General features: G+C 38.1%; 1 protein-coding gene across 1 annotated transcript in view; it reads right to left on the reverse strand.

Moving 5' to 3' along the window:
• Nucleotides 1-5,652: 5,652 nt before the first annotated feature.
• Nucleotides 5,653-14,291, reverse strand: part of KCNK2 (potassium two pore domain channel subfamily K member 2) — a 68,062-nt gene continuing 59,423 nt past the window's right edge. The window contains exon 6 of the mRNA XM_032216723.1: nucleotides 5,653-5,970. Coding sequence (XP_032072614.1) covers nucleotides 5,653-5,970 — 318 coding nt within the window. The remainder of the gene's footprint in view (nucleotides 5,971-14,291) is intronic.

The following is a 14,291-nucleotide window of genomic DNA, read 5'->3' on the forward strand; positions in this document are numbered from 1 at the left end:
TTCCCCATCAATTTTGCTTGTCAAAAGGTTGCAAAAGGTGATCACATGACCTTGGTAAACAACAACAGTTGTAAGTATGAATCAGTAGCCGAGCATCTCAATTTTGATCACATGGTCATGGGGATGCTAGATAAGTTGTAGGTGTGAAAAATGGTCATGTCACTTTTTTTCAGTGCCGTTGTAACTTTGAATGGTCACTAAATGAACTTTTGTAAGTCGAGGGTTACAAGTACATGAACATAGCTGTTATTTTACAAGAAACTTTTAACATGCTTATTGACCAACTCGCTAATTGCTGGTTAGCAAATAATACTAGTGAAGTGGTTGCTATACACCAGAAGAGTATATTCCACCAGTAAGGAATTAGAGTTATGGCTTATTTCTAATGAATTAGGAGAAGGTGCAAGATTAATGTTTGATTTGATTGATTGATTGATTTTATTATATTTATATGCCGCCCTTTTCCCCCGAAGGGGACCCAGGGCGGCTCACAATTCAAATCAGGGAAGGGGGGGTACAGAGGAAAAATTAAAAAACGAAACATAACAATGCATAATTTAAAAACACACAACAGTCATACCATTCGAGACGGGGGCAACAGCTCTTTAGCCCCAGGCCTGTTGGAACAGCCAGGTTTTAAGGGCTTTGCGGAAGGCCTGGAGGGTGGTGAGGGTTCGAATCTCCACGGGGAGTTTGTTCCAGAGGGTCGGAGCAGCCACAGAGAAGGCTCTCCTCTGGGTAGTCGCCAGTCGACACTGGCCGGCGGATGGAATTCGGAGGAGGCCTAATCTGTGGGATCTAATCAGTCTAGTGGAGGTGATTGGCAGCAGGCGGTCTCTCAAGTACCCAGGTCCAATACCATGAAGGGCTTTATAAGTGACGACTAGCGCCTTGAAGCGTATCCGGAGACCAATAGGCAGCCAGTGCAGCTCGCGGAGGATAGGTGTTACGTGGGTGAACCGAGGTACACCCACGATCGCTACTGTTGTGGTGTAATAAAGCACACCATTTCACATTTCAAGAACCCCCAATCTTGTCTGGTTGCATCATGAAGCACTGTACTGTGGCTAGTAGTTTCTAAGTGCTATTATAGCATGTTTATATGGATTTCAACAATTAGTCCTTTTTTTGAGAGAATGCACTCTTGATAACCTGATTCTTGGTCATTAATCCTGGTTATATCAGTAGCTTGATTACTTTTTAAATGTTAGTATATCTATAAGATAATAAATAAATAGATTACTTACCGGATACTTTCATCATTGACATTATACAGTATATCAAGGTTATATATTAAATACTTTTTTCTGAACAACTATTCTACTAATGGAAAAAATGAAATTAGTGTCATTTTTAGATATCAGATGATTTCTAAATAATCTCTGAGTCTACGGACAGAAATAAAGTTATACACAAATACCAAAATAAGAGAGGAAGGAATTATAAAGCTGATGAGAAGAATGGGGCAGAAATAAGTTTGATCTAGTATAGATGTATGACTTCTGGTTATTAAAGTAAGTCAGATAACTCAATTATCCACATATTTTGGATATGTACCAATTTGTTTAGTAAAGGAACTATCATGAACAAGGTTTTATTCTGATGAAGAAGAAAACTGATGATATAGAATCAGAAGCAGAAAAATAAAAAGAAACCATATCTCCAAATGTGTGTGTGTGTGTGCGCACATGTGCATGCACACATGCATGCACATGCATGTGCACATGTGTGTTTTGCTGTAGGAAGGTCAAACCTGACTTCATAACTTGTAGACGTCCTTTCCTATGAGAACTCTTCCTCTTCAAGGAAACAGCTACTTTTGCTAGTAAACTCAATCCGAGAGAACAAAAATATTGTTTAGATATCATCTTGGATATTTAAAAAGTGAAAAAAAATGGAATACCAATTTTAACAATAAGCATAATCTGCAAATCATCAAGCACAAAGCGCATAGTATACAGCCACAGTACTGACTCTAAAATACTTCTTTAAATGCAATAATACATTTATTCTCTGTATCATGTAAGGTAACACTTTTGGCCTTCCATCCTGAATGCAGCCAGTTAGATTCACCCAATGACCTGTTTTTCCAGTTCTCATTAGTTTTCCAGCCTTAATCCTGTGGGCTGAGTTCAGTTAGGCTGTGCTGGACTGACTGTGCCTCAGAAGAATTCCTAATAATAATATGTAGCAGTTATATAATCTTTCAGAATATAATCACATACAAAATTGGATTGAACTCTTTTAATAACCATGCAATGTTGCAGAAGTCAATGGAAAATCACTGTAGCCCTTACATTTCCCCAGAAAATCATCCGTGGCTGTGAACAAATAGAGTAACATCAAAATAATGCATAGGCTTGATGGTCACCATCCTCCCGTTAAGAGATAGCACTAAAAGAACAACAACCATGTATAGCATAGAGCTATCCTTCTGCATATATAGACACCTATTAGATCAACATCTGCTTTATGTAAATGCTATCCTAAGTCCTGAATATCCTCTTCTCTACTATATCACTGCTGATCTTCTAATGCTCAGTTATCCAGTTATGATAGCCTAATAAGTCTATAAGAATTTCCAGATGTTTGGTTTCAGGCTATACATCACACTGATGTTTCATAACAAAATAAACAATAAGTCATAATCCATGGTCAAAGAATAAAGGGTCCAATACTACCCTGGTAAAGATGCTTTTCTATTAGAGTTTTTTAATGTTCAGGTGGTCCTCAAATTACGATCACAATTGAACCCAAAATTTCTGTTGCTAAGGGAGAGAGTTGTTAAGTGAGTTTTGCCCCATTTGGAACTTTTCTAGCCACAGTTGCCTCAGTAAATCGTTGCAGTTAAATTAGTAACACGTTTGTTAAGTGAATCGGGCTTCCTCCTTGATTTGCTTGTCTCAAAGGGTCACAAAAGGTGATCATGTAACCCCAAGGCACTGCAACTGTCATAAATACATGTCAATTTCCAAGCATTCACGTTTTTATCGTGATCATGGGATCCTGCAAGGATTGTAACTGTGAAAAGTGATCATAAGTCACTTTTTTCCGTGCTGTTGTAATTTTGAACAATCACTAAATGAATGTAAATCAAGGACTATCTGTATAAGACAATTCAGCTCAGCCAGATTTGTTTATGCAAGAAGAGCCTTTAATGTTATAGTCATGAGATACGTAAGTAGATTATTTGCATACGCAACTGGGTTTATAAAAGGACTTTGCATAAAAAAGCTTTTTTTAGACCCAACAGAAATATTATCATTTAAGCTATGTCTAAATATGTGTGTGAAAGTGTCTGTTTTAGAAATAAAAAGGGCGCCTTGCAGTAACATTTCAGAGACAAGATAGCTTTTATGAACAAAAACACGAATGCCCTATGGTATGTATCACTTTGCGCTTGTTGCATTAAGGTCGACATATTTAAGACAAAATGCAAGTATAAAGCAGTAACCACAGATGGAGAAGAAACAAAATGTTTCTGGAGGGGCATATTGTTCATATCAGCCAAAATAATTTTAATAAAATTAAGAAGGCTGCAATTGGGTATAGAAATCATCAAATGTTATGAACTCCGCTACCCTGATTTTACAGAGGTTTTCCCAGCATTAAAGTAGCCACAAGTAGGAGATTCAATGAAACATTTTTTTTAAATTAAAAACTTTATTATTTTATATTTTCATTACAATTCACAGTTTATACATGGTAAGACAACTTTTCTTACCATGTTGACATTCAGAACACTGTGCTGGGGGGGCAATGGTGGTGATGGGGCCTTTTTCTTTGAAGAGCTTGGCCTGATATATATTTAATGGAACTTTACTGATCTGAGATGTACACTCTTGTTAACTCTTCACCGATTGCTATTTACACCTATAACTTAGATTTGTTAGGAAATAAACGAAGCATTCATAAATTTAACATTCATAGTTTATACTGCTATTAATAATAATCAAATGATACGGATATGTTATTTATTCCAATTGAAGTCCCATTTTGTATTAAATACTCAGAGCCAAGAGTGAAGGCCTCCAATAGCTCTGTCAGTGTAAGCTCCTGTGATTTCAGCGGAGCTCTGCACCTTAGTTATGCTTTGAGGATCAGGCTGCCTATTAATCTTTTAAGGGGTATTTATATACAGCCAGGTTGCAACAGAATAAAATGTTGAAAACAATTTAAAAGACAAGCCATTGCATTCCATTCCATTATTTTAAATTCTGCATTCCTTCTGGATTTCATACACACTTAACAGAAGACACAAGAAGCTATAAAATTAAGTTGTTTTCTTTTAAAACAATCAAAGAAAGTCTAAGGATTGGTTTCAGATCTGCAAAATCAGCCTATTATAACCAACCAAGAACCATCTACTTGTACTCTGTGCTATTAATCAACTATTTCCATGTCTGCATTTGTCTTCAGATACCATCTACTGTATATTCTTGGTGTTGAAAGTCACAGTGATGCCAGTTTCAATTGCATTCCTACTTTTATTCCCAGCTGCTGTGGGCAAAAATGTAGGATGTAACATTCAAGGAAAGCAATCCAGCAGGCACGATCCCTGTGCTAAGTGAGCTTCTAACATGACACAGATAAAACAAACGGAGAGGGGGTGGGGGTGGGGAATGAATGCTTTTCTGCCAGCAGCACTGCATTTACTAGTAGCTGACCTGCTGCTGATTCAGGATTGGTCTGCATTCTTTATATGCAAAAGAATCTATTGCACCAAGATGTATCTCTTGTCAGATAATTTAATAACACACAACTGAAGATTTTTGGTACATGGTGCATGGGTACGAAAGGTTGAGTAGAGTTTAAATAATGAGACCTGACATGGATCCATAAATTCTACATATCAATTGAGTGTACATGTATTATCTGCCCCTGAGTTTTTTAAAAAAAAATTATAGGGGACACCTTTTGCAACCCTTATAATTGCAGTGCCTTTAAAGCTAGATTAGAAGTGGCGTTTTGATGTCCTTGATTTGGCATATTTCTTAACGCTGGTATCCTTGGCTTCAGACATCCTTAAAACATGGTTGGGGGGGAGGGCAAGAGGAAATATAAACATGAGATATTGTACTCATGCAAGAACCAACAAACTAGCAAAAACCCATATGAAAGATATAGAGATTCTGTTTCTTTAAAAGATAAGGCACTGACAAAAATTTCTTAGGTAAAAGGCTGCATAAGATTTTCTTGCCATTTACATATAGATTGTAGTCCATGTATGGTCCTTTCTTAGGCTTGGCATGGTAGACCCTGAAAAGTTTAAGGACTGATCTCTCAAAGCTACATTGTTAACCTAAACCAGCATTATTCATTCTTAACGCCTTATGGCGCAACAGGAGAGATGAAGAAAAACAAAAACAAAAACCAGTCTGGGCACCAATATATATTATTTTTTTTAAAAAAGGCATTGAACATTGCTTAGTCCAGCATTTGTCAATGACCAAAGTGCCATTCACCTTGTGTCTTTCAAGAAATATAAGGATGACTCCATATTGTGGGTAGATTTCTGTTGGAACTCATGCATATGAATTTTTAAAAATGCTATTGGCATCGGTTATGGACAGAGGGAAAATAATCGGACCTACAAGGTAAGTCTAAACCATAGGTGGCTTCTTATTAAAAGATCAGGCTTCAAAGTCACTGCTACTTAATGTTCTCAATCACAGCAATTTCTTCCGCTGCACAGTGAGGAGTCAAGCCATTCATATAAATGCTATCTGTCTTTGTGATGGCAGGCAAGATATCTTTCTCGCTGGTGAGGTGGTTGACAGACAAGGTTCTTTTGCAAGGAGTCAGGTCTTGGCTGTGATTCACTGCCATTTCTGCAGAGAGCTTTCTTTTGATGGAGGTAGCCCGCTGGAATTTGTCATAGATCTCAACACTCAGGCGCCTCCGGGTTTCTTTGAACTCTGCGGTAACATTGGCTGTCCACTCGGCTGCATGAGCTCTGAACTCTCCCACCTAAGGAATCAGGTAGGAAGAAGGAAAGAGAGAGAGTTAGTGTTGTGTTGCATTTTTTATTTTAAAAAATGGTGTATGTGGATACAGATGCAAAGGAAAAAAAATGTGTTCAAAACCTGACATCCTTTCTAAGAGATCTTCTGTTCCTTAGCTATTTCCTTGGCTATTTAATTAATCTCTATTTTATTCCAGTCCAAGGATTTAATTGCCTCCTTGCTCATCTAATAAAAAGGATGCACAATGCAGCATCTAAGATCTTTACCTCTAAAGCATTTCACATCTCTTTTTATAATGTTGCACAGGCCATTGAGGTGAAATTGCTTTTAAAAATTAAGGCTTGACAGCTGAGACAATCCCAGCTGGACAGTAGAGCTGAATTCCCAGCAATCCAAAGTGCATGTTATGTGTTGTTACCAGGGGAGATGCCATGGTTATTTATGGATACTCTGGCTTGTGCATGTAATAATTCCTGTGAGAGGCAACATAGGCCTTTCTATATTTAGATGGAGAAGGCTTTTAAAAGAAAAATGTCAGCTGTCGCAGTTCTATTTTTAGGGCCAGTTCCAACTGAGGATTAATGCAAGTGACAGTTTTAGTCAAGTCAGCAGAATAATTGCCAGCTTCTCCTTCCACTGCAGTATAATACGGTATTATAATGTGAGACTTAGAATACATTAGAATGAGATGCTTCTTGACATTAACATTTTCCAATCTGATGCATACAGGGCTCAGAGGATGGATATGATGATATGAGATAAATATTTCTTTAACTAATTAAGTTCAGTGACATTATGGGATGATTTTCATTATGACATTAACTTGAAAGGAAGAATCAGCAGAATCTAAAATACTCTCCACCCTTAAAGAAGAATTGACTGTGAAACTTTCTAAACCCCAAACTCCTAGATAACACCCAGTTTCCCCCATTTTGCCAAGATGGAATTGTCTAATCAGCTCAAGCCAGTCCTGGATAGCCCTCTCCCCATAAATATTTTGTGTAACACACATGGATATTTTTGTTCATACAGGTAGCCCTTGCTTACTGACTACCTCATTTAGCGACCATACAACATTACAAAGGTATGAAAATACCAGCTTGGTGACCAACTCTCATATTTAGAATTGCCACAGCATCTCGCAATCACATGATGGCCACTCACATACTTTACCACTGTCTTCCAACAAGCAGAATTAATGGAGTATGCAAAAATAAAATTGTAAGTCACAGTGATGCAATGTCTCATTTAATGACTGCAGTGATTCCTTTAATGACCAAAGGAAAATGACACCAGAAGCCTTTTGCAGCCATGTGATTAGCTACCAAGTTGACAATCCCAACTGTGGTAATTAAATGAGGATTACTTGTATTCAAGCATGCAAATGTATATCTATACACACACTGCATCCAAAAGTTACATGCTAAAGCATGCCAAAACCAGCACAAAAATAATAACTATTCATTGAAAATAATTTCCTATAAAATAAGATAGTCCTTTTATAAAACAGATCCCTCTTTATGTACATGAACTGTTCCAGGGGTGGATTCCGGCTGCTGCTACTGCTGGCTTGCTCAGTGAGGCACTGCGTGACTTCATACACACACACACACACACACACACACACACACACACACACTTGATCCACTCTATGCGCAGTACTAAAAAATGCTCCTGTGCATACCCAGAAGCAAAAAACAAGATGGTGGCACCTATGGCATCACTGAGAGAACAGGTTTGGGGGCGTGGCAGGCTGAGTTACTACCTACTCAGCTGAACCAGAAGGAATCCACCTCTGAATTGTCCCCTTGTTCACTGAAGTGGTACCTATTTGTCTATTTATATTTGCATGCTTTCAAACTTTCCAGTTGGCAGGATCTGGGGCAGGTAATGAGACCTCACGCTATTGCACAGTGCTTGGGTCTTGAACTCAGCCTTTCAGCTTTCTGGCTGACAAATTCAGTGTCTTTAATCGCTGAGCCAGAATCCCTCTAACACCTACATACATACAGCCCAAATTCCCCAAACATGCTGGTAGGAAAAAGAGCAATCAAGAGCTCAATGCATTCCAATATTTTCATCTTTTTTGTCCTCAAATCAAAGCTCATCTATAATTGCAGAGTTATCATTAATCAGTTTAATGAAAAGAAGGGTTAGGAGTGATATGATAGCAGTGTTCCAATATCTAAAGGGCTGCCACAAAAAGAGAGGGGGGGTCAACCTGTTCTCCAAAACACCTGAAGGCAGGACAAGAAACAGATGGAAACTAATCAAGGAGAGAATCAACATAGAACTAAGGAGAAATTTCCTGACAGTTGGAACAATTAATAAGTGGAACAACATGCCTCCAGCAGTTGTGGGTGCTCCAACATTGGAAGTTTTAAAGAAGCGATTGGACAATCATTTGTCTAAAATGCTGTAGGGTTTTCTGGTGAGCAGGGTGTTGGACTAAAACAGGAGTGTCAAACTTGCATAGTTACAACAGCGTCACATGATGTATCAAGACTGTTTTTCCCTTTGCTAAATCGGGCAGGAGTGGAGTCAGCACATGACACATCCAGCCAGTTCCACTCCCGCCCAATTTATCAAAGGGGAAAACAGTCCTGCTACGTCATGTGATGCTGCTGTGACGATGCGAGTTTGTCACCCCTGGACTAGGAGATCTCCAAGGTCCCTTCCAACTCTATTATTCTGTTAACTGTTACTGGAGTCATGAATGGACAGCCATATAAATTAAACAAACAAATTATCCAAGATTCTGGAGACCTATTTTCTTCAGTGAGGTGTTTTTATTCAATTACCAGAGTTTCATATTCATATTTCTTGAGTCCTCTACTGGAGCCTGCCAGTTTGAGGGATCTGTGCAGTATCTCAGCTGTTCCTAGCACTAAAGTCTTCTGGACAGAGAGCTCTGAAGTTGTTCCTGGAATCTGCTGAAAGGTCTCGCCCAAATTAGGAGTCATCATCCCAAATACTCCTACCACTACTGGTATCATTTTGGCCTTACTTTCCAGACGCTCTTTAGTCCCTCCTTCTCCAGCTTTTTATACTCCTTCCTGATGATGCTGCCACTTGGCAGTTCTATATCTACCACCACTGCTGTCTTCTGATCCTTGTCTCCTTGACATCAACCTGATGTCTGCCTCATTGGCCAGTATCTGCCTTTCCTGTCTGGAAATCCCATAAGATCTTAGCCCTTTTATTTGCCACAACCTTTTGTGGACATCACTCTGAACCTTGGAAAGTGTAGTTTGTAAACTCTGCAGATGTTCCTGTACACAATGCCAACTACCTGGTTGTGCCTTTCAATGTATGTTGCTCCTACTTGCATATTACATCCTACCACTACATGTTGGACTGTCTCTGAGGCCTCTCTGCATAGTCTGCACCTTGGATCCCGTCTAGTGCAATCGACCCCAGTAGAATGGATCTGGTATATAGTGCCTGTTTTTGTGTTGCTATGATCTGTGTCTCAGGGCTGTCTTTTAACCCAGCCATTTCCTGCCACTGGTATGATTTTCCAATGTTAGGCACCTCAGCTACTTGCAATGCTTTTCTATTTACAGAATACAGAATAAGAGTTAGAAGGGAACTTGGAAGTCTTCTAGTCTTAACTGCCTACCTCCTAACCTCCTACATGAGCAGGAAATCTTTCCACCATTCCAAACAAATGACCAATATCCAATATTTTCTTAAAAACCTCCAGGGATGGCACCTACATCTGACCAATTAGCTCTCTGGATATGTATAAATGACTAAACTATTCCAAAAGTAGCACCCAAATTATGACAAATTAATCATGACAAATTGTTTTATCACAATGGGTCTCTGTAGTCTCTGTAATATTAATTTAGAAATGAAATTCTCCATAACTCTTTTAACATTACCCTAGATGCATTTAAATAGAAACAATTCATAAACCCTATATAAGTAATGTAGAATTAATGCAAGTAAAAAGTAAGATTGTTTTTGGAAGAGTGATTATGTATCAGATTGAGAATAGACCTATATATAGTAATATCATTCTTTTCTGCTATATCAGAACATAGTTTATTATAATAATATAGACAGTTTCTATCATTCATTCTATCTAATCCAGATAGATTCTCTCGACTCCCAATAATTCTGTGTCCTAAAATGCACTAAAAGGAAATGTTACATTTTCATAATGGAGCTGGCTTTCTCATGGATTGCTAAAGACAGAAGCTCAAAAGGTTACAAATGGAGAACTATGTAATTTTCAGACTGCCAGAGCATATAAACAACAAACTATTGTAATTTAATTCTTCTTCCTATTATAAAATCTTTAGTGCCTGTTCAGCCTTCTTTTGTCCTTGAGGTATGACATTTTCTCAAGCTACACTCAATTTTAATCTTAATTTGTAGCCTGGCAGTAACTCAGTAACTGATGCTGCATGATTGAAATACCCGTCCTTTATGTAACTGAAATTGCAACTCCAATAGTGTGCTTCAGAAGCTCTCTTTGTTTGTTGTGTTTTGAATAGGAATAATATTGTTTGTGCCTGCACTTAACATACACCTTATTATTTCTGAATAATGAATGCATTCTAGAATTGCATGAGAGGGAACTTTCTGCTCCTCTTCTCTCTTCTTTTCCCTCTTGTAGTTTTTATACTCTTAAAGTGATCTGGCAGCTTAGAGAACCATCTGGAGCAAATTTTTAAAGTGTATGTGGAGAGCTGCAGAGGGAGGGCAAACTACCTCCTCTCAATTCAATTCATCAGCATAAACTGGTTTTGATTATTATAAACTGGATCTCCCCATTTGTGAACATATTCTGTCAATCACATTTTTGCTACTGTATAAGTGCAAAAAAAAAATGGCTCAAATATATTTTAATATACAACCATCCCAAAGCATCTAGGAACCGATCTGCAAACTGCTAATTGTCCAGAGAGCTGGTTTCAATGTAAGAGATAATGACTGTTTCAAGTATTTGACTATTGGAGATTCAGTTTCGTTCGAGAGTGGGAATTTCCTATTGTTGCAGCACCTTAATAAAATAGTCTTCTCGTGTGTACCTACATAACATATGCTCTATCATCTTTTAAATGATTCTCTTGCTTCTCACAATACAGGTAGACCTAGACTTACAACAGTTCATTTAGTGACCATTCAAAGTTGCAACAGCACTGAAAAAAGTGACATGACCATTTTTCACAAATTACAACCGTTCCAGCATTCCCATGGTCACGTGATCAAAATTCGATGCTTGACATCTGGTTCATATTTACAATGGTTGCAATGTCTCAGGGTCCTCTCATCCCTTTTTGTAACCTTCTGCTAAGCCAAGTCAATGGGGAATCCAGCTTCACTGACCAACCGTGTTACTAACTTAACAGCTGCAGTCATTCACTTGACAACTGTGGCAGGAAAGGTCGTACAAAGGGGCAAAATTCACTTAACAAATGTTTCACTTAGCAACTGAAATTTGGGGCTCAATTGGTGTCAGGACTACCTGTACAATTAATAAAAAATAAGGACAGAACCCTCTCTCCCAGGCTTCCAAAAATTCTTAAAACTTAGCTTTGGTCCCAGACCTGGAGGTAATATATTATTGTATTTTTGGAGTCCTGTTTTGTTTAATTTGCATTGATTTTAAGATCATTTTTGCGGTTGTCTCTGAGTTTTTTCTATTTTATCTCTTTTTATGAATCTTTAATTTGGGGTGTTCTGTACACTATCCATTGAAGTAGGGTGGCTATAACAAAACTGACAAACATATAAATAAATAACAAACTAAACCTCATGAATATGTGATCTGAAGCATTAACAGACACATCATAGTCTAATAGCTCTACAGAGAAAAAGGAATGAGTAATAGATTTAGTATAAAACCAATATTCCCTTGAAGTAAAGTTATTTTATTGTATATGTGAGTCCACAGGATTGATGCAGATTATTTTTCATTTAGTTGTTCAGTATACAGAATTATATATTCTTCTACCATACTTCCATAACAAACAGGTAGGTTCAAGCCATTCCAGTATTCCAATACCAGGATGAATTATCAAAGGCTTGAGAAGGCTTCAATATATTTTACTTTCTTTTCTGTAATGTCTTAATGTTATCAGCAATCCATTATCTGAAGTTCTGTAATTTTTTTCTTGATGTTTTTGTCAGTTTTTTTAAAAGTAAAACTCCCCATTATCCTCCTGAGACTACATCAAGCTAACTTGAAAGAATAGTTGTGTCACATTAGTCAGGCAGAAGGCTAGAATAGAGTGTGTTCTGTCTTTACTTTCGACAATAACTTTTTTTGAGGACTGCTGAGTGTGCTTCTATTTCAAAAGCAGATGACTCAGACGGAGTAACTAGAAAGCAGTGTTCTTGTGCAAATTTCATACTTGGCTAGCAAAGTTGTCCCATTCTTATGTTGTAGATTGCCTTTAGAGGAATTTCTTCAAGCTGAAAATACAATATTCTTAGTGGCCTTTAATAAATTTCTGGCCTTTATTTTCTTCAATTCCCTGTCCCCAATGCATTTAATTGGAGACCAAGACCCCAGGAACCAAATTTAGGAAGCTCTATAGTTTATAATCCACCTAAGAGTATGAAATTTTATAATTATTGAAGCTCATCATTCTTTTGAAGCCAAAGTCACATGGATGACTCCAGGTAGAATATGTACGTACCTATATTCTATCCCTATTCTCGTAAACAACAGTATTTGTCTGATGTAGAATATCAGAAAACCATAATAACAAGTTCATGTAAAAAAAGAAAAATGTGTATCTATAGACCATAGCTATACTTTATAACAAACTATCCTTCTTAAATAGTCAGAATGAGGTTTGTTTGCTTGTTTTTTTAACTTTTAAATAAGTTTCATAGACTATTTAAACACAATGAAAAAGTTATTTTGTCTTTCACCTTTTTTTATATCACAGCAAAAATCTTACAATGTCTTTCTCCTTTCAAGCCCATTCCAAGCAAGCACAAGGGTTTAACAGATAACTAGATAACTTGTACTTTGTTGTGTTATTACCACAGGTGGGCAAAAAAGCAGATCAGCAGTCCAGCAAGAGCTAGTACCACTCAATCAGTTACAACTTTCTAAAATTTCATTCCCTAGGGCAGGGGTGTCAAACTCAAGTCCTGCGGGTCAGATCCAGCCCGTAGGTTCTTAGATCTGACCCATGGGACCACCCTGGAAACAGCAAATGATCAACCTGCAGTGCCTCTGCCAGCAAAAACAGAGCTCGGAAGGACTGCATGTAACCCTCCTGAGCTCCACTTTCACTGGCAGAGGGTTTCAGGAGACTGTCGTAGCCAAAAATGGAGCTCACAAGAACCATGGGCAGCACTCCCAAGCTCCATTTTCACTGGAAAAGGGTTGCAGGAGGCTGTCCCAGTCAAAAAAAGGAGCTTGGGAGTCTGTTTTCACTGGCAGAGCATTCGGGCCCCCATGCATGCCCCCAACATGAGGGACGTCGAGCTGGCCATGCCCTGGTCCCCCAAGGTCAAACACAACCCCTGATGTAGCCCTCAATGAAATTGAGTTTGACACTCCTGCCCTAGGGAGACATTGGTCCCAAATACTGGGCAATTCATTAAGCTAGATTATTTGAGGTACCTTGGTTCCAAATTATTGTTTTATGATACACCATTTTGCCCAGTTAAAGGTCAAGACAACACATTTTAATAGTATAGTTGCAGTAGTTACTAGCTTTGGAAAAACTTGTATTCAAATACAACCTATCTCCCCCTTAGTCATGAATTTGACCCTAGCTGATTTTTCTGATGCTGAGCTTATCAACTGGAAAGCTGACAGCCTGGGTTTGAGACTCAAGTGTCAGGCAACACTGACATTACTTGCCCCGGCTCCTTGCTTGTCCACTTAGCAGTTCATAAGCTTGAAAATGTGAATAGATAAATTGGTACCATTATGAAGGAAAGGTAACAGCATTCTGTGCATCTTTGTTGTATAGCCATGTTGGCCACATGATTTCCTTGGATAAGAAATGGAGATGAGCACCACACCCTAGAGTCAGAAATGACTGAACCAGGAAACCTTTATGTGAATCAGATTAAAATAGTCATTGTCAAAATCGGATATCAGGGGTGCCATTGGAGATTAGTCTGACATCCCTTAAATATTTTTGTAACTCTATTTTTCAAATCTCTGTGAAGGTGGATTTAGTAGTAAAATAGGTGCCCAGAAGTGATATTAATAACAAGATGCACTTGATATTTCTTGGCTTCCTTTTCCTCTCCCAATAGAATTAGTCAACCCTTTTGTGAAATTTATCTCTCTATGAAATCAACTGGAAAATTCTCACTGATTATAGTGACTTATATCTG

Source organism: Thamnophis elegans, chromosome 4, assembly GCF_009769535.1.
Source record: "Thamnophis elegans isolate rThaEle1 chromosome 4, rThaEle1.pri, whole genome shotgun sequence".
Taxonomy (NCBI): domain Eukaryota; kingdom Metazoa; phylum Chordata; class Lepidosauria; order Squamata; family Colubridae; genus Thamnophis; species Thamnophis elegans.